Consider the following 18,928-nt stretch of genomic DNA (forward strand, 5'->3'; position numbering starts at 1 on the left):
ACTGTCTTCCTGTTGTCTCCAAACTCAAGCTGCATCTCTAATTATGAAAGGAGTGTCTCTCTCCTTTAGATGTCTATCTTGGCTGTATGAAAGATAATTAAGACTTAGCACCTTCTAAAAATTCACTTTCCTCCAAGTTCTATAAATTTTTCCCTACCAGGGATTCCATAGGTCTTTATTTGATGCTCAGCAATCTCACCAACTAAAGCCATATTTCCAGCCAACTTGAGAGCATGGAAAGACCTATCATTGTTTTCCTTCACCTAAATTTAACTTCCATTTCTGCGTACTTCTACCTTCACCCACTTTTCTTTCTAGTATCCAGGACATTCAGAGGAAGAGCTCCTCCACTCCCACCTTTTTGCAAGACTGACCTCTGAACTTCACACCATTCTTTTTCCTTCTGGAATCCTTTATCTTTCTATCTCCTTTTTATCCCTTTTATCATTCTCTTTGAAAAAGCTTAAACATTTGTTTCCCAGAATTTTGATCTGTGCTTCCTTCTCTTTTTTCTCAGTTTATATTTTAAAGGTTTCTTCTGAGAATGGAAATATTGTAGAAACAATTGTCACAATGGATGAATGAATAAAGAAAATGTGATACACACAGGAATATTATTCAGTCATAAAGAAGGAAATCTTACCATTTGTAGCAGCATAGATGGAATTTGAGAGCATTATGCTAAGTAAAATAAGTCAGATAAATATTGTATGATCTCACTTTTATGTTTAATCTTAAAAGAAATGAACTGATAGAAAAAGGAACCCTCATGTGCTATTGGTGGGAATGCAAACTGGTGCAGCCCACTCTGGAAAACAGCATAGAAATTCATCAAAAAATTAAAAATAGAACTACCCTATGATCCTATAATCATAGTACTGGGTATTTACCTAAAGAATACAAAACACTAATTCAAAGGGATACATGCCCCTGTTTATTGCAACATTATTTATAATAGCTAAATTAGGGAAGTAGCCCAAGTGTCCAACAATAGACAAATGGATAAAGAAGATGTGGTGTATATACACAATAGAATATTATTCAGCCATAAAAAACAATGAAATCTTGCCATTTGCAAAAACATGGATGGATCTAGAGTATAATGTTAAGTGAAATAAGCCAGAGAAAGACAAACGCCATATGATTTCACTCATATGTGGAATTTAAGAAACAAAACAAATGAACAAAGGGGGGAAAAGACAAAGCAAAAAAGACTCTTAACTATAGTGAACAAATACCAGGGGGGAAGTAGGTGGGGGATAGGTGAAATAGGTGAAGGGGATTGGGAGTATCTTGATGAGCACTGAGTCATATATGGAATTGTTGAATCACAATATTGTACACCTGAAACTAATCGAATACTATGTTAGCTACACTGGAATTAAGACTTTTAAAAACAAACTCAGAGAGACGATGGACTCTGAAAAACAAACAGGGTTCTAGAGGGGAGGGGGGTGGGAGGATGGGTTAGCCTGGTGGTGGGTATTGAGGAGGGCACATTCTGCATGGAGCACTGGGTGTTATGCACAAACAATGAATCATGGAACACTTCATCTAAAACTAATGATGTAATGTATGGGGATTAACATAAGAATAAAAATAAAAGAAAAAATAAAAGAAAAAAAAAACAAACTCAGAAACAAAACAGATTTGTGGCTGCTAGGGGTGGAAGAAATAGGTGAAGGTAGTCAAAAGGTACAAACTTCCAGTTTTAAGTCCTAGGAATGTTCTGTACAGCATGGTGACTATAGTTAATACTATAGCATATATTTGAAAGTTGCAAAGAAAGTAGATCCTAAAAGTTCTCATCACCAGAAAAATATCATAGCTATGTGAGGTGATGAATGCTAACTAGACTTATTGTGGTAACCATTTTGCAATATATACATCTATCAAATCATTGTCAAACACCTCAAACTAATACAATTCTATGTCAATTATATCTCAAAACTAGAAAAAATTAATTTTAAAAATAAAAATAACCATTAGCACAAATCTAGAATATAAAATGCTCAGTAAATATGGGCATTTTTTTAAATTGAGAAAACTAGAAGTGAAGTTACTTACTGATAATCACATGTTCGGAAAATATCAAATATTAAGCTTGAACTTTGAGAACTCTGGTTTCCTGACTTCAAATCCAATGTCTTAAATCACTATATTCTGCCTCTACCTTGTTGTTCCACAGACAGTTCAAACCCAGCATGTTCAAGTTAAAAAAATAAAACTCTAACTCCTCACCATGGTATAGGGGAAAGTTTTAGAATCTAGACTTAGTCTCAAGCAACGATTGTGTCGTCAGTCTACCAGCAGAAACTAACATTAATCTCTGATATTTTTAAAGTTTTAGCTTCTTGACCTATAACTAAAGGCAATAACTATACTTCCCATGACCATCTCGCCAAGTTTTAATGTGAGGAAAGACGGAATCCTATGAGAATAGGCCTCGTAAACTGTGAAGCATTCTGCATGTGCCATTTGTCATTTCTATCTGCCCCCCTTTCTACAATGTTTATCTTGATTAACATCAGCACCATCATGTAGTCTTTGGCTTTATCTCTTTCATCTAACAACCCCTTACCTCGATTCCCCTTCACAGCACAACTTGTATAAAAACTTGACTATATTTGATCTCTGCTTCCTCATCTCTCATTTAATTTCCAATCCTTTCCAAGCCAGCTTCCATCTCCACTCCTTCCCTTATACTGACGTGGTCATTACTTCTTTCCCCTCACTCTCTTTCTCCTTTTCTCTCTTCTTTTATTCCCCCTTTTATCTTCATATTACCTTACTAGGTGCTCACTTTTTTTCCTCTTGGCTTTTTTTTTTACCATCTATATTCAGGGGATTGTCAAATGTATAGCTTCTACTCTAAGTTCCAGACACATATATCCTACTGCCTATTGGGCCTCTCCACTTAGATGTTCCACACTCATCTCAAACAATACAGCCAAAGTGGAAATCTTGTTATCTCCCCACAAACTATTTCCTCCCCATGCACTGTCATCTCAGCACATATTCTGGCCATCTATCCTGTACCAAGGTTAGAAACCCAGGGATAATTCTTCATTTAATCCTTTCTCCCTTCCTTAGTATCCAGTTCATTAGCAAATCCCATCAATCTGCCAAATATAATTTAATCCCTACTCTTTTCCTTTTCCCCTGACAGTGTTCTTATTTAATTTACCATCTTTCATCTAGACGACAAAAGCCTCATAACTGGACTCTGTCGTCTGAATCTTGGGCCCTCTCTACTCCATTCTCTATAATGCAGCCAAATAATCCATAAACAGGCAAATTATACTGTTCCAGGGCTTGCCTCAAAACCTTCATGGAATTACCATTGCACTGAGGATGAAATCCACACTCCTAACTTTGGTTTACAAGTCCCTGCATGGTCTGGCCCCTACTCACTATTCAGCTTTATCCCCTCCCACCTGTCCCTTCATTGTGCTTCAGGCATAGAGACTTCTACCAGATGCCAAAGCTCCTGGAGCTCTTTTTCAATCAGTGATGCCCCTCGATCCTGCCCCTAAATGGTCTCCCATGCTGCTTTTCTCCTCTCTATGACTTTTGTCTTCCCAAATTCACATCCCTGGCCTGTGTCACTATAATGATCACCCCTTTAAAGAAACTGAAGATGACACAAAGATATTCCATGCTCATGGATTAGAAGAACCAATATTATTAAAATGTCTATACTCTCCAAAGCAATATATAGATTTAATGCAATCGAGGTATCACAATCCGAGATTTCAAGATATACTACAAAGCTGTAGTAACCAAAAAGTATGGTACTGGCACAAAAATAGGACACGTAGATCAATAGAACTGACAAGATCTCCCCTGGCAAGGGAGACAAAAGCAAAATTAAACCATTGGGACCACACCAAAATAAAAGGCTTTTGCACAGTGAAGGAAATTATCAACAAAACAAAAAGGCAAGCTACTGAATGGGAGAATATATTCAACACCAAAAAAAAAAAATATCCGATTTAAAAAATGGACAGAGGACCTGAATAGACAGTTTACCAAAGAAGACATACAGACATACAAAGATGATCAACAGACACATGATTAGTCATGTTGAATATCTTTTCACCAGAGAAATGCAAATAAAAAACCAGCATGAGCTATCCCTTTATACCTGTCAGAGTGGCTTAAGAAAAAAAAAAAAAAATCAAGTATTGGTGAGGATGTGGAGAAAAAGGAACCCTTGTGCACTGTTGCTGGAAATGCAAATTGGTGCAGCCACTGTGGAAAACTCTGCTGCAGTTCCTCAAAAAATTAAAAATAGAATTACCATATGACCCAGTAATTCCACTACTGGGTATTCACCCAAAGAAAATGAAAACACTAATTCAAAGAGATATGCAGCCCTATGTTTATTGCAGGATTATTTACAATAGCCAAGACGCAGAAGCAACCCAAGTGTCCATCCATAGAAGAATAGATAAATAAGATGTGATATGTACACACACACCACACCATACAATATATGGAATATTACTCAGCCATAAATAATGAGATCTTGCCATTTGCAACAACATGGATGGACCTAGAAAGTATAATGCAAAGTGAAATAAGTCAGAGAAAGACAAATACCATATGATTTCGCTCTTATGTGGAATTTAAGAAATAAAACAAAAAAAAAACAGTCTTAAAGGCAGAGAACAAACTGGTGGTTGCCAGTAGCGAGGTGGGTGGGGAGATGGGAGAAAGAAAGGGTATTAAGAGTACAGTTATGATGAGTGCTGAGTAATGTATAGAATTATTGGATCATTCTGTTGTAGACCTGAAACTAACATAACAGTATGTTAATTATATCTGAATAAAAAAACCTCTTTAGTCCTCCACCCCTACTAAATCTACCACTACAATGTGACAGACCACATGTTCTATCCCTACTGAAAACTGCTTATGAGACCTCACTGCTACAAGGAAAATTAAAAACTACTCCACATTCTTATAAAATTGTTCCTGCCTAAATTATTAGCCTCACTTCTTAACCATTCCCCTAAACATTCATCCTGGTTTTAGCCACATTGGATTATCTGTCAATTCCTGAAAGGCATGCTTACTGCTCATACTATTTATCTGGAATGCTTTCCTCTGCCCATTTCCATACCTGGCCAAGATCCTGCCACCTTCTTAGTGAAGTCTTCTCAGACTCCTCCAGGCAGATTTTTCTCAGTGTTGTCAATGAGGATTCATTAATGCCCTGAATTAAATAACATAAGGAGAGTATGATCCGTGTTGCCAGTGCATGTGTTTGTCCATTTGACAGACTGAGTACTTCTAATACAAGGGCTGTGACTAACTTCTATAATCACAGACTCTACTGAACATTACTGATACTCAATAAGTGCTTTTTAAATGTGTATGAATGACTCTCTGAAGAAACTTTCTCCTCTCCTGCTGGTGTATAATATACTACCATCTAATTCAAAATGAAACATACTGAGTATCTCCCAATTTTAAGCACGTCCACAGATGGAAATTCTATGAAATCCTCCATCAATTTTAGTTACATAGATTGGAGTAAAAGTCCAGTTATTAGAAACTTCTCCAAGTCCAATGTGTATCTTAATTTTCTCCAAGACAGCATTGGGATGGACAGTGTGGAAGGCCCATGACAAAACGGGGCTTTATATATATATATTAAATAATATTAAATATTATATATTTACTGCCACTGTCCTTATGGAATTCAGAAAACCATTTCAGGGTTTCCTTCTCAGAATTTGGACACCCAGATTAGAGAGGGAGGGAGGGAGGGAACTTACTAAATATTTCCTGAATGATGAAAGAATATCCTCTTATCCATGTTGCCATGCTTATCCTAAGTGAATATGCTTCTCCAATTACAAACAGGTCCCTCCTCTTCCCTGAGTGCCCCTGTCTCCCTTACTTTCTGTGTGCTCCTGCTGCCCATCTCTGGCCCTCCAGTTTATTTGCCCACACACCTCATTCTCACAGTTTGCCTATTCTGTTTAAATGCCTAATAATTCATCAAGCTTCCTTCTTTCCAGGTTTAACTGAAATATAGCTCTAATTCCATTCACAATCCAACTCTGCTTATCCAGTCTCCTCCTGCCCCAGCACTCTTAACCTGCTTGGCATGAGTGTTTTGTCCAGTCCTTACATGTCATTGTACTATGCTTCATGTTTTCATAGTCAAGACCTCAGCAAATGACAAAAGGAAGTCTGGGTCACTTAATTCTTTGTCTCCCCCAAAAGTGCACGTAGCTCTATACCTAGAATATTCAGTCAGTATTATAAACTATTTGGTAGGCTACCCCTTTAACTTGAGAGGAATTGAGAAAGATCTATTCGGGCAGCTGAGTCCCCAAATGGTCATGGAGGAAGTAAGTAGCAAAGCTAGGACTAGATTCCACAACTTCTGACCCCCATGCAAGGATTCTGATTACAGGACTGCTGCAAAGATACAGCTAGTTGTTACTAAAACCTTTAATAAACAAGGGTAACTGACCTGTCCCTTCCACCTCCCTATTTCAGATTTTTCCTTTTTGTCCCAGAACTATTACAGCAGCTGTGACTGTGGGTGAGACCAGAATGTGAAGTAGGAGGAAAGCAAGTGGCACTAATCAGGGATTAACTAACCTGGTCTGGGTTATTTAGTTAAGGCTTTCTTGAAGCGGCCCTAATGCACAATACAGGAGCACAGCCCTGGGAGGCAGAAAAGGATTTCTTCTAATGGCGGCATGGGAGGATCTGAAATTTGTAGAAGATAAAGCCTTCAGGAGGATAGAAAGCAGGTCTTCTGTTCAATAGACAGTCATACAGGATGAGAATGCTAGAAGACAAGAGAATCAGGAGGTGAGATAATGCCTGAGACAAGAATAAATTGTTTGGGCACAAGAGGTACTGAGGAAGGGACTCTGCCTGTGAACTCCAGAGCTCACCTCCCCATACACTCCAACCTAGTCTGTTCCCTTCAAATATTACACACTCTTCTCGTAGTGACTCTCCACTCAGCCTTCAGGTGTTCCTTCTAGTCATTACTATTCTTAGTCTGATTTCGGGCCTTATCCTAGTTATTCTAGTTTTCTCTGTCAGTCCAGCTCACATGGTTGCTTTCCTTGACCTATGCCCCCCAGGTACCCTGTTCCAGCCCTCTAGTAGCCAGCTGACCTAGCATAAGTACCCCTCCTTGGTCTGCTTGCTCCTCACCCCATTCAGGCCACCTCCCTGACTGTGCTTTGTGTATGCCTGGTCTTCCTTACCACCATGGGCCTGATGTGCTCTCACCCCCCAGCTGGAGGCTCAATTAACTTTCTGTTGGTTTTAGGAAAAACTGATGCAGTTTTCCTCTTAGTGAGAGAAGGGTGGGAAAGAGAGAGTTGGAAAGGAGACGTCTGGCTATATCCTCATAATCACCTACTCTTTTCCCAAAAGAAAAAGAAATAGCAGTCCCAATCCCTGAGGGACATCCTGAAAGGGACCCAAGATGGGCCTGGTGTCTTCCCTGGAGGTCACTCTAGACTCCTCTGTCCCAGTCTCTGGTCTTCTGAGGTTCCTGCGCCTGGCTTCCTACAGACCCTACTCCCTCACCACTTTGTGGCATTCAGTGCCTCCCTTGAGGCAGAGTGTAGTCTGGCTTCGCAATCATGGTGCCTCTTTCCACCCTCACCTTCCTTCCCTGCAGTGCCTACTGAGAAATAGAGCCTCCTCAGAATATGCAAACAGCTACCTGCTGTGTGTGCTTGGATTGTGACCTAGAAAGCTGGGGTTCAGTTATAACTAGGTCAAGGTTATCTTTTATTTTATTTGGAGTTTTGATGTTTTGTTTCATTTTGTGGACAGAGCTGTGAGTTGAGGTTATGAGTGGGAGATTAGGTTTAAATCCCAGTTTGTGACCTTTATGAGGCACTTAACCTCTGTTGGATTGTTTCCTTATCTAACATGTGGGGACAATTATCCCAGTCCTGCCTATCTCTCATAATATGGGATCCAGTGAGATCACTGAGCTATACTTATCCATGTTGTTATTTACTCAATAGCTATCAACCATTAATAACAATACCAAAGGGGGTGCTTTCCTCCTCTGACTGGTTTCAGCATCTGATATTCTGCCATAGTCCTGAGAGGGAAAGTTGGTTTTCACAGGGGCTACTCTGTCACTAAACCTGAACTAATTCTCCATGAGGCATCCCAATATCTCCTACTGAGACTGTATACTTCTGGCTTCCCCTCCCATCCCACAGAAACATCCAGATTCTGTATTAGATGTCCTAAGTCTTATCCCTCAGGAACAAGCACTCAACTGTCTTCACCTGGAGTCTTCAGAACACATTGGGTTTAGGTGAGCCTTCTACACAGAGCTTGTGTTGAAGTCTGAGTTAGACTGCAGAGACAGAGACAGGTGGTGATCCTGATTTGAGGTTCACAAGCTCATGTTGGGAGCAGTCGGAGAGGAAGATACCCAGGATGAATTAGGGAAAGATCATGGTAATTTTATGTTTAATTTTTTTGAGGAACTGCATTACCATTTTCCACACCAGCTGTACCATTTTGCATTCCCATCAACAAGGTACAGGATTCCTATTTCAACACCTCATTAACACTTAGTATTGTCTGTTTTTTGATAATAGCTATCCTAATGGATATGAAATGGTAGCTCATGGTGTTTTTATTTGCCTTCCCCTAATGATTAGTGATGTTGAGCATCTTTTCTTGAGCTAATTGGCCATTTGTATATCTTCTTTGGAGAAATGTCTAGTCAAGTCCTTTGCTCATTTTGAATTACATTTTTTTTGTTACATTGTAGGAATTGTGTATATACTCTAGATGTCAATCCCTTATCAGCTATGACTTGCAAATACTTTCTCCCATTCTCTCTTGATAGAGTCCTTTGAACTAAAGGTTTTAATTTTCATGATGTTCAATTTATTTTTCTTACCCGTATTTTAGGTGTCCTATTCAATAAAACTTGCCAAATCCAATGTCATGAAGCTTTTTACCTACATTTTCTTCTATGAGTTTATAATTTTAGAGCTTCTGTTTAGGTTTTTTATCAACTTAATTTTTGTATATGATGTAAGGTGAGAGTCCAACTTCATTCTTTTGCATGTAGATATCTAGTTTTTCCAGCATCATTTATTGAAAACACCAATAATCAAATTTTCCATCTTTATGGAGGTATAATTGACAAACAAAAATTGTATGTTTAAGGTGTACAACTTGATGTTTTGATATACATCTACACTATGAAATAATCCTCACAATCTAGTAACATTGTTACCATTTTTTCATGGTAAAAACACAAGATCTACCATTTCAAGTATAGAATACAGTATTGTTAACTACCGGTAATCAATTTTTTTTGCAATTGGCAATATTTTTTCTTCTGACACATAAGATTTTAGATAATAACTGGGATTACCACTGATAACATTATACCAAGACATATTAGATTTCTAGGAATTTCATATAATTTGTAGAACACATATACAAAATGAAGAAGGCTTAGTATTAACAAACTGAGGGTTTCAGAGGGGAGGGGCTGGGGGATGGGGTAACAGTGATGGGTACTAAGGAGGGCACATGTTGTGATGAACACTGGGTGTTATATGCAACTAATGAATCATGGAACACCACATCAAAAACTAACGATGTACTATACAGTGGCTAACTGAACATAACAACAACAACAAAAAAGCTTAGTATTACTTTCTATTTGGCAATGCTTCCCATGTAATTTAGCATATCAAATAAGCCTAATTAGTGTAACATCTCTTTTTTTAGAAGGAGAAAAAACAATTTTTTGTTTCTTTGATTTTTCCAGGGACCTTTTAGAAAATCCTGTTACTTTTTACATTTAAAGACTTCATTTACAATTTGATTTTAGGAAGTTTGTTAAAAATATCAAAAAGTTTGGCGCTCCTGGGTGGCTCAGTCGGTTAAGTGTCTGCCTTCCGCTCAGGTCATGATCTCAGGGTCCTGGGATCAAGCCGCACGTCAGGCTCACTCCTCAGTAGAGTCTGCTTCTCCCTCTGCCCCTATACCCCCACTCATGCTCTCTCATGCTCTCTCTCTCAAATAAAATCTTAAAAAAAAAGACCAATAATCTAAGAAAATGGTCCTTTTAACAGAGAGAAAACCAAATTTTAATTCTATACCAGATTATTTTTGATATTAAGAAATTCATTTAACTTAATTAAATTTATTTTTATCTTAGCCAGCTTGACTTCACACTAAAATTCCTTTCCAAAGATTCTTTTTCTACAAACCTTATATAACTTTTTTTTTTACATTCAGATTTTATCCTAGGTTTTCCTCTTCCCCATTTTGAAATAGCCTCTCTTTAGCACAAAATTACTTTATTTCCTCAACAAAAATGTATTTCCATTCCTCATACCTTCTTTTTTTTTTCTTCCAAGATTTTATTTAAATTCAAGTGTGGTGATGGGCAGTGGGTGTTACACGCAACTAATGAATTGTTGAACACTACATCAAAAACTAATGATGTATTGTATTTCGGCTAATTGAACATAATAAAAAAATTCAAGTTAGTTAACATATAGTGTAGTATTAGTTTCAGGAGTAGAATTTAGTGATTCATTACTTACATATAACACCCAGTGCTCATCACAAGTGCCCTCTGTAATGCCATCACCTATTTAGCCCATCTCCCCACCCACCTCCCCTCCAGCAGCCCTCAGTTTGTTCTCTACAGTTGAGTGTCTATGGTTTGCCTCCCTCTCTGTTTTCATATTTTATTTTTCCTTCCCTTCCCCTATATTCATCTGTTTTGTTTCTTAAATTCCACATATGAGTGAAATCATACGGTATTTGTCTTTCTCTGACTTATTTTGCTTAGCATAATATACTCAAGTTTCATCTCCATTGTCACAAATGGCAAGATTTCATTCTTTTTGATCATCAGGTAATATTCCACTTATACAGAATATATATGTATCACCTCTTCTTTATCCATTCATCAATTGATGGACATTTGGGCTCTTTCCATAATTTGGCTATTGTTGATAGTGCTGCTATAAACATTGGGGTGCATGTGCCCCTTCAAATCAGTGTTTTGTATCCTTTGGATAAATACCTAGTAGTGCAATTGCTGTGTCATAGGGTAGTTCTATTTTTAACTTTTTGAGGAACCTCCATACTGTTTTGCAGAGTGGCTGTACCAGCTTGCATTCCCACCAACAGTGTAAGAGGGTTCCCCTTTCTCTACATCCTCACCAACATCTGTTGTTTCCTGAGTTGTTAATTTTAGCCATTCTATCAGTAATCAATTCTTAAACCCCATCTTGCTCAACCCCCTGGTAGCATTTGGCAGAGATGTACACTTCCTACTTCCTGGTTTCCTAAAAAATGCTCTGAAGGTTTTTTTCCTTCTTCATTATGTCCTCTTCTGAGTATCCTTTACTGTCCAGTTCTCTTCCCCTCGGATGTTGGGCTCTCTTCTCTATATTCATTCTTTAGGTGATTTTATCATTTCTCATAGTCCTATTCTTTGATGCCTTCCAAATGTATATTTTCAATTCTGATATCTCCCCTGAACTTCAAATTTGGTAAATGTAACTTGCTCACCTGACAGCTATTCTTGAATGTCTAATAATATATTTCCAAGCTTACTTATTCAAAACAGAATTCTGATTCCTTTCTTCCTCTACACTTTAAACCCACTTTAATCTCAGTGTTTCCCATTGTACTAAAGCCCTTCCATTCATCCAGCTGGAAGACTGTAAGTCTCCTACCTGAAACTCATCATATTCTCAAGACCCTGCATTCAATGAATCCATCAACAAATTCTATTTGCTGCATCCTCAAAGCATATCCCAAGTGTAATCACATTTCATTGACTCTATTGCTGCCATCCTGGTTAAATCACTCATTTCATTCTTTGACTACAACAATAACTTTTGAACTAGCTTCCCTCTTTCACCCTTATTCTCCCTATGTAGAACCCAGAGTAGACCTTTTAAAACTTTAAGTCAGAGCATAACAGAATCCTGTTCAAAATCTTCGCATAGATTTCTTCACTTCAAACAAATTCCTGTTTTCAGCATGGCTTACAAGATCCTTTATTATCTGGACTCTGGCTCTCTCCCAAATTCATCTCCTACTTTCTCAGTCACTTCACTCAAGCAAGTGACCCGATGCTGCCTCTCAAATTCACTACATTCCAGACCTCAAAGCCTGTACATCTGCTGTTCCTTCTACCTGGAGCACAGTCCTTCATACACCTGCGTGTTTTGTTCACTCGTGTCATTAAGATTCCTACTCAAATGTCACCTGAGAAAGGTCTACCATGACTACTCTGTCTAAAATTATGTTTCTTGTCATTTTCTGTCTTCCTATTTTATTTTTTATTAGTACTTTTCAATACCTATTTGTTACATATTGACTTTAATGAAATTCTCCCTTACTGGCTTAGAAGTTCTGTGAGATCAAAGACTTTGTCTTCTTTGTTCACTACTACATTCCTAGAACTTAGAGAAATGTTGACACATAATAGATGCTCAATAATATTCTGTAGAGCAAATATCATTACTTGAATAGAGTTCTGCCCAATAGTATCCCAAGTTAACAATGAATAGCCATGTCTACCATTAAGACAATGGAGATCCTTGGCTTAGCTCTAAGCACTGTGGTGCTGGCAGAAAATTTAAGAGTCATCTCATTTATCTGCTATTGCCACTTATTTCCCTCTATTAGAATCAGTTGTGTCTCTGGAAGGACTAAATGGGGGAATGGCCAAAACTCAGAATCCCTGAAACTTAATTCTTGAAGTATGAATCTATGCCCAGAGAACAAAGCCTGCACCTTCCTTTCTATCATCTGGGCCATGCCATCTCCCACTGGCTCTTCCTTTCACCAACTGCATTTAAAACTCCTTAAAATAGGAATCGTGTGTGTGTGTGTCTTCTAAAGGAATGTATTTGTAAATCACTAATATAATTAAAACTTTAGATATGGTTAAAAGACAATTCATGTAATTGCATTATCTTAGGTGAGTATTATCATACTTCTTTAAAAAATAGTGGAACCCCTCAAATGAAACGTTATATAACACACTGTGGTGAACATCCGTTGTTTCCCTTCTTTGGTATAGAATTCAAAAATATGATAGCTTGCTTCCTGGGAACCCATTCTCCTAGTCACACAGATTTTTTGGAGTAAACACTTGTATTTGCAAGAAAATATTTAAGGATTTTTACATATTCATTTAACCTTACTAACCATCTTGGGAGGTATATGTTCTATCACTATAAATTTGCCCAGGTTTATCAGCCACTTTTTTTCCAGTTCTTTATTTTTTATCTTTTTACCCTTTAAGTTGTAATTTCTTTCACTATACAGAAGTTTATTTTGAGGTAGTCTCAATATATTATTTTTGCTTTTGTTTCCCTTGCCTTAGGAGACGTGCCTATAAAAATGTTTCTACACTCAATGTCAAAGAAATTACTGCCTGTGTTCTCTTCTAGGATTTTTATGGTTTCAGGTCTCACATTTAGGTCTTTAATCCATTTTGAGTTTATTTTTGTTTCTGGTGTTAGAAAGCAATCCAGTTTCATTCTTTTGCATGTTGCTGTCCAGCACCATTTATTGAAGAGACTGTCTTTCCCCATTGTATATTCTTGTCTCCTTTGTAGATTAACTGATCATGTAGGCAAGAGTTTATTTCTGGGCTCTCTGTTCTATTGGGTTGGGGTGAGGGGACGGGCAAAATGGGTGAAGGGGAGTGGGAGATTCAGGCTTGAATAAGTCACAGGAATAAAGCAGAGCATAGGGAATATAGTCAATGATATTGTAATAGTGCTGTGTGGTGACAGATGATAGCTACACTTGTGGTGAGCATAACATAATGTATAGAGATGTTGAATCACTATGTTGTACACCTGAAATTAATGTAACATTGTATGTCAACTATAGTCAAATAAAATTTTTAAATGTTAACTTTGAACTGGGCTTCACTGGTTGCCAGAAAATGCCCATTATCCCTTGTTTGCCATGTTTTACACCTGCTGTCTTCTCTCCTTCATGTGTACCTTCCTCCAAGCCTACCTTCTATTTCTGAATCTTTGACTAAGTTTTACAGCACTAATTGCTTTTCTGCTGAATGAGCCTGTGTCTTTTTTTTTTTTGTATCTATAGGTCTCTCATTAAATTATAACTAATTTTGGGGGCGCCTGGGTGGCTCAGTCGTTAGGCGTCTGCCTTCGGCTCAGGTCATGGTCCCAGGGTCCTTGGATCGAGCCCCGCATCGGGCTCCCTGCTTGGTGGGAAGCCTGCTTCTCCCTCTCCCACTCCCCCTGCTTGTGTTCCTGCTCTCCCTATCTATCTCTCTCTCTCTGTTAAATAAATAAATAAAATCTAAAAAAAAAATTATAACTAATTTTTTGTCTGCCATCCCAAACCAGACTATGAACAAAAAGGTGTGATCCTTCAATTCTATGCCCTAACATCTAGCACAATTCTTTGTGGGTAGTAGATGCTCAGTCAATGATCATTGAATTAGATAATAAAATAAAAACTTTTTACCAAGTGCTTGGCACAGATCAGGCAAAATGATAAGTACCTTACATATGTCATCTCATTTAATATTCATTGCCTCCCCATTTTACAGTGAAAAACCTACAGAGAAGCTAAGTAGTTTAACCAAAAGAAATATTGAGAAGTAAGTATTTGGGACACATGGAAGGGGCCAGGAGAAAAAGGAAAATTAGCAAAATTTCCTAAACTGTGTTCCTGTGACAGAAAGCCTTTAGGATTATTTGTGTGCAGAGGTCTGTCCACCCACCCCCTTCCCATCCACTCTGAGCTCTCAGGATAAATCTCTATTGCCCTATTTTTCCCCCTACCTTACCCAAATATCCTAGCTTCAATTTTCTGCCTCTTTCCAGTATCTCAAAGGTCTTTTTAAATGTCTTCATCCCCAGGGAATTTTTACTCAGGGCCTTAATAATAGGATAAATATTCCAACCGTTTTGCTCCCCACACACTAATCCCTGCAGGACCTGAGACTTAACTACCACTCCCTGCCCCAGACCTGGTAAGTCTGTCTGTGTATTCAACCCTATAATATGCACAGTGCTAGCAGGCCAAAGACCTGACTGCACTAAGATCATTTTCTCACTGAGGTGGTCTCTACTTCAGATAAAAGGCACTTACAAATAAATCACACTTTTTGATCACTGCTATGTGCCATGTAGTGCTCTTGGATGAATGTCCCCCATAAGGATTCCTCACAGTAACCTCTGAAGTAGGAATCAACCTCTCCAGGTCACAGATGAGGAAGCAGGTTGACAAAGGTTGAGTGACTTGACTGAGATCACACAGTTGGTGAGTTAGGAGAGTTGAGATTTGAAATGGGCTGCTCTTACTTTTCCACTAATCAAAGTTGTATCCTTGGCAAGTAGCTTCCTCATGAGCACTTCCAGCAATGAACAACTTGTTCCTTTCCTCATGAGGCAGGTTTGTTCCTATACTTGAGCTCCTGTTCTAACATATTTTCAATAAGACCTTTTTTAATACCAGACTCTAAGGTAATTCAGAACAATGAGAGGGACATAAAGTAGAGTTATTCTGGGTGGGTCGTATGGAAGAGGCTGAGAGTCTCTCCTTCAGAAGAAAATTACAGTATAGCACAACAGCATTCACAGGTAGAGAGAAAAAGCTGTAAGAGTCTCTAGCCACTCACCTCCACCATGGAGAAGGTTCTGTAGCCATGCCACTCACCTCCCAGCCCACAGCCTAGGGATCATTGAATCAGAAGTGGCAAGAGCTCCTTTGAATGTGGCAATGGTAACCCATCTCCTGCCTTGTATCACTTCCCAGTGCCCTACAATCTTATCCTGGAGATTTTTTATGAGATCTAACTCAAATATCATTGAGGACAGGAAGTGATGACCCCCAAGGCCTTCACCTTGATCTCTCTTAGAATCCGGGCATACTGTGCTCAACAAATGCTTTTCCAACTTCATTTTCTCTATCTGTGCAAATGGGTCTGAGGCAAGGGGAGCATGCAGTCATTGTGTTATGTAACTACAAAGATAAAGTGAACATTCTTTGAGAGGCAACTCAGGGGCTGAGGAAACTTGATTCAATTATTAAAAGGCTGACTGGAAGAAGAAAAAAGGGAAAAAGCAAGGCTGTCCCATTTATGTCTGATTATTCAACTCTCAATTTTCTCCACACCAAAGAAAGGGCATTGAAGTATGGACACTCCAAAACAATGTCTTAACTAAATGGATGTACCTGTCTCTTCTGAGTACAGCTTTGTTCATGCATTTTATACAGCAACATATATATACACACAGTTACATGCTGAACTAAGTACATAGTGTGCTTATTCATAGAATGGAGCAGGTTTACATATACCATTTTTACAAGGACCCCCCCCACCCAGATTGTTCTCTGTCCCTGACACTTCAGCCGCCACCAAAACTGAAATGCCCTCTGGATATAGTCGATCCCAAGCTGAATGGTAGAAATTCAGGGAGGGGAAATAGCACAGAAGAAAAAAATAGGAAACACATGGAAGAAGGGATGATGAGACATAAAGAAACAAGATGATTGTCTCAATACCACAGTGACAGCCACAGTTGGCCCTGGGATGGCAACCTGGTCTAGGGTTCCTTCGCCCAGACCACATTAGAAAAACTTACCCTTTCTCTTCTTGCCTCTTTCTTTCTGGGTATGGATAGCTGATGTAAGGGATTATAAGGAGTATTGTAGCTTAATGTTAGGGATATAAATGGGCTATCTCCAGAAGGTTCAATTAGTTCCATTCTCTGTCCCAACTAGTAACCAGAACACAGTCAAATCCCATTATATTAGAAATCAGTGTGAGAAAGGTACTCTTCTCTCACCTATGTCTATTCCTGGTTCTTGTTCTCAACTTTCCTTTTCATCCTCTGTCCCTCTACTGTCCCCTTCCTGACTTTCTTACTTAATCAAATTCTTTCTTAAATTCTCAATTACTCGCTGGCTAGTGGATAAGAGAGTAACGAGAAGGTACATGTAGGTAAGGGAAGATCAGGGGATATAGAAAGTGTGGATAATAGACAGATGTGGTGGACATTGTTAACATTTGCTTACAGTTAACAATTGTGTTCCCAGTGATTAAAAGTCACTTCTCATACCATCTTTATGTACCTTTGATTTTTATGAGACTGTTTTCATCCCTCAATAACTTTATCAGATCACATATTATGGCCAAATTAGCCTGACCTCTGCCACTGACCAATTCTGCATGATCTCACTTGTTTCTACCAGTATCCATACAGACACCTACAACAAGCACAGGATCCTAGTACTAACATGAGCCAGGCAATGTTATGGCTTTAGCAGGCTATAAGAGACTCAGGCCCTCACCATGTAAAGGTTGTTCTGGATCAGAAGTCAGGTTCTGAGTCTCATCCATGAGTAACCATGGGCTCAGTGCCCTGAAAAACCCATTGAATATCCCCCCACTTTCCTTTCTATTACTTCTCAGTCCTGATCTTCCCATCTTGAAAAGTAACTGTATTTGAGTCTTCCATCCAATCTGCCTGACCTTTCATCATTACATCACCCTTTTATTGTCACATAGGCAGATGGATTAGAAAGAAATGAGAGTATAGGCAGAATAGGATTCACAGGCAGACAGAAGACTGGTAAGATTCTCTAATCACTTACCTTCACCATGACAGTTCTATAGCCATGCCACTCACCCTACAGCCCCAGCCTAGACATCACTGAATCAGACACAAATGGAAAGGACTCCTTTGATCCCTGGTAATGATAACTTCACCTCCTGCCTTGCATCACTTCCCAATGCTCTACAACCTTCTTATCCTGGATGTTTCTCATGAGATCTAACAATATTTTCTGCTGCCCACTTTGTTTCAGCCACAGCATAAGAATGAGTCCCAATGGCTTCATCTCCCAGGGCTTCCTAAGGTTTAGAGCAGGGTAATAAAGTCTTCTCCACCCACCCTACCTGGACCTGACCATGCAGTTCACAAACCACAGCCATCAGAACCCAAACACTTTTCTGCTCATGGGAATTCCTGGCCTGGAGGCATCCCACTTTTGGATTGCATTTCCCTTTTGCTCCATGTATGCCCTGGCAGTGCTTGGCAACATGGCAGTGCTCCTGGTGGTGCAATCAGAGCCTGCCCTGCACCAGCCCATGTACCTATTCCTGTGCATGCTGTCCATCATTGACCTGGTACTCTGCACTTCTACTGTGCCCAAGCTCCTTGCACTTTTTTGGACAAATGCTACTGAGATCAACTTTGGGGCCTGTGCTACCCAGATGTTCTTTATCTATGGCTTTTCAGCTGTTGAATCTGGTATCCTGCTAGCAATGGCCTTTGACCGCTACTTGGCCATCTGCCGGCCACTGCACTATGGGTCATTGTTTTCCCCAGAGACTGTGGGCAAGCTGGCAGCTGCTGCTGTGTTTCGTGGCTTGGGGCTCATGACCCCACTCACCTGCTTACTGGCAAGGCTGAGCTACTGTAGCCGAGTTGCGGCCCACTCCTACTGTGAGCACATGGTTGTAGTGAAGCTGGCTTGTGGGGGCACACAGCCAAACAACATCTATGGCATCACTGCTGCCACGCTGGTGGTGGGCACAGACTCCATTTGCATCGCTGTCTGCTATGCACTCATCCTCCGGGCTGTGTTAAGCCTTTCCTCCAAAGAAGCAAGGGCTAAGACATTTGGCACTTGTGGCTCCCACCTTGGTGTCATCCTTCTCTTCTATACACCAGGACTCTTTTCATTCTACACACAGCACTTTGGCCAGCATGTACCCCGGCACATCCACATCCTCCTGGCTGACCTCTACCTTGTTTTACCACCCATGCTCAACCCCATCATCTATGGCATGAAGACCAAACAGATCCGGGATGGAGCCCTCCGACTGATGAAGCAGGGCATTGTTCAGTCTTAA

At 39.4% G+C, this 18,928-nt stretch overlaps 1 protein-coding gene across 1 annotated transcript; it reads left to right on the forward strand.

Annotated features, from left to right (window-relative positions):
• Positions 1-17,980: 17,980 nt before the first annotated feature.
• Positions 17,981-18,928, forward strand: LOC110593474 (putative olfactory receptor 52P1). Its single transcript, XM_021704738.1, has one exon. It carries the CDS (start codon positions 17,981-17,983, stop codon positions 18,926-18,928), a length of 948 nt encoding a protein of 315 aa, XP_021560413.1.

Source organism: Neomonachus schauinslandi, chromosome 11 (assembly GCF_002201575.2).
Source record: "Neomonachus schauinslandi chromosome 11, ASM220157v2, whole genome shotgun sequence".
NCBI classification, from domain to species: Eukaryota; Metazoa; Chordata; class Mammalia; order Carnivora; family Phocidae; genus Neomonachus; species Neomonachus schauinslandi.

Excerpts from the sequence above, each read along its gene's own strand:
- LOC110593474 (XM_021704738.1), top strand. The coding sequence starts at position 17,981 with ATGCAGTTCACAAACCACAGCCATCAGAACCCAAACACTTTTCTGCTC.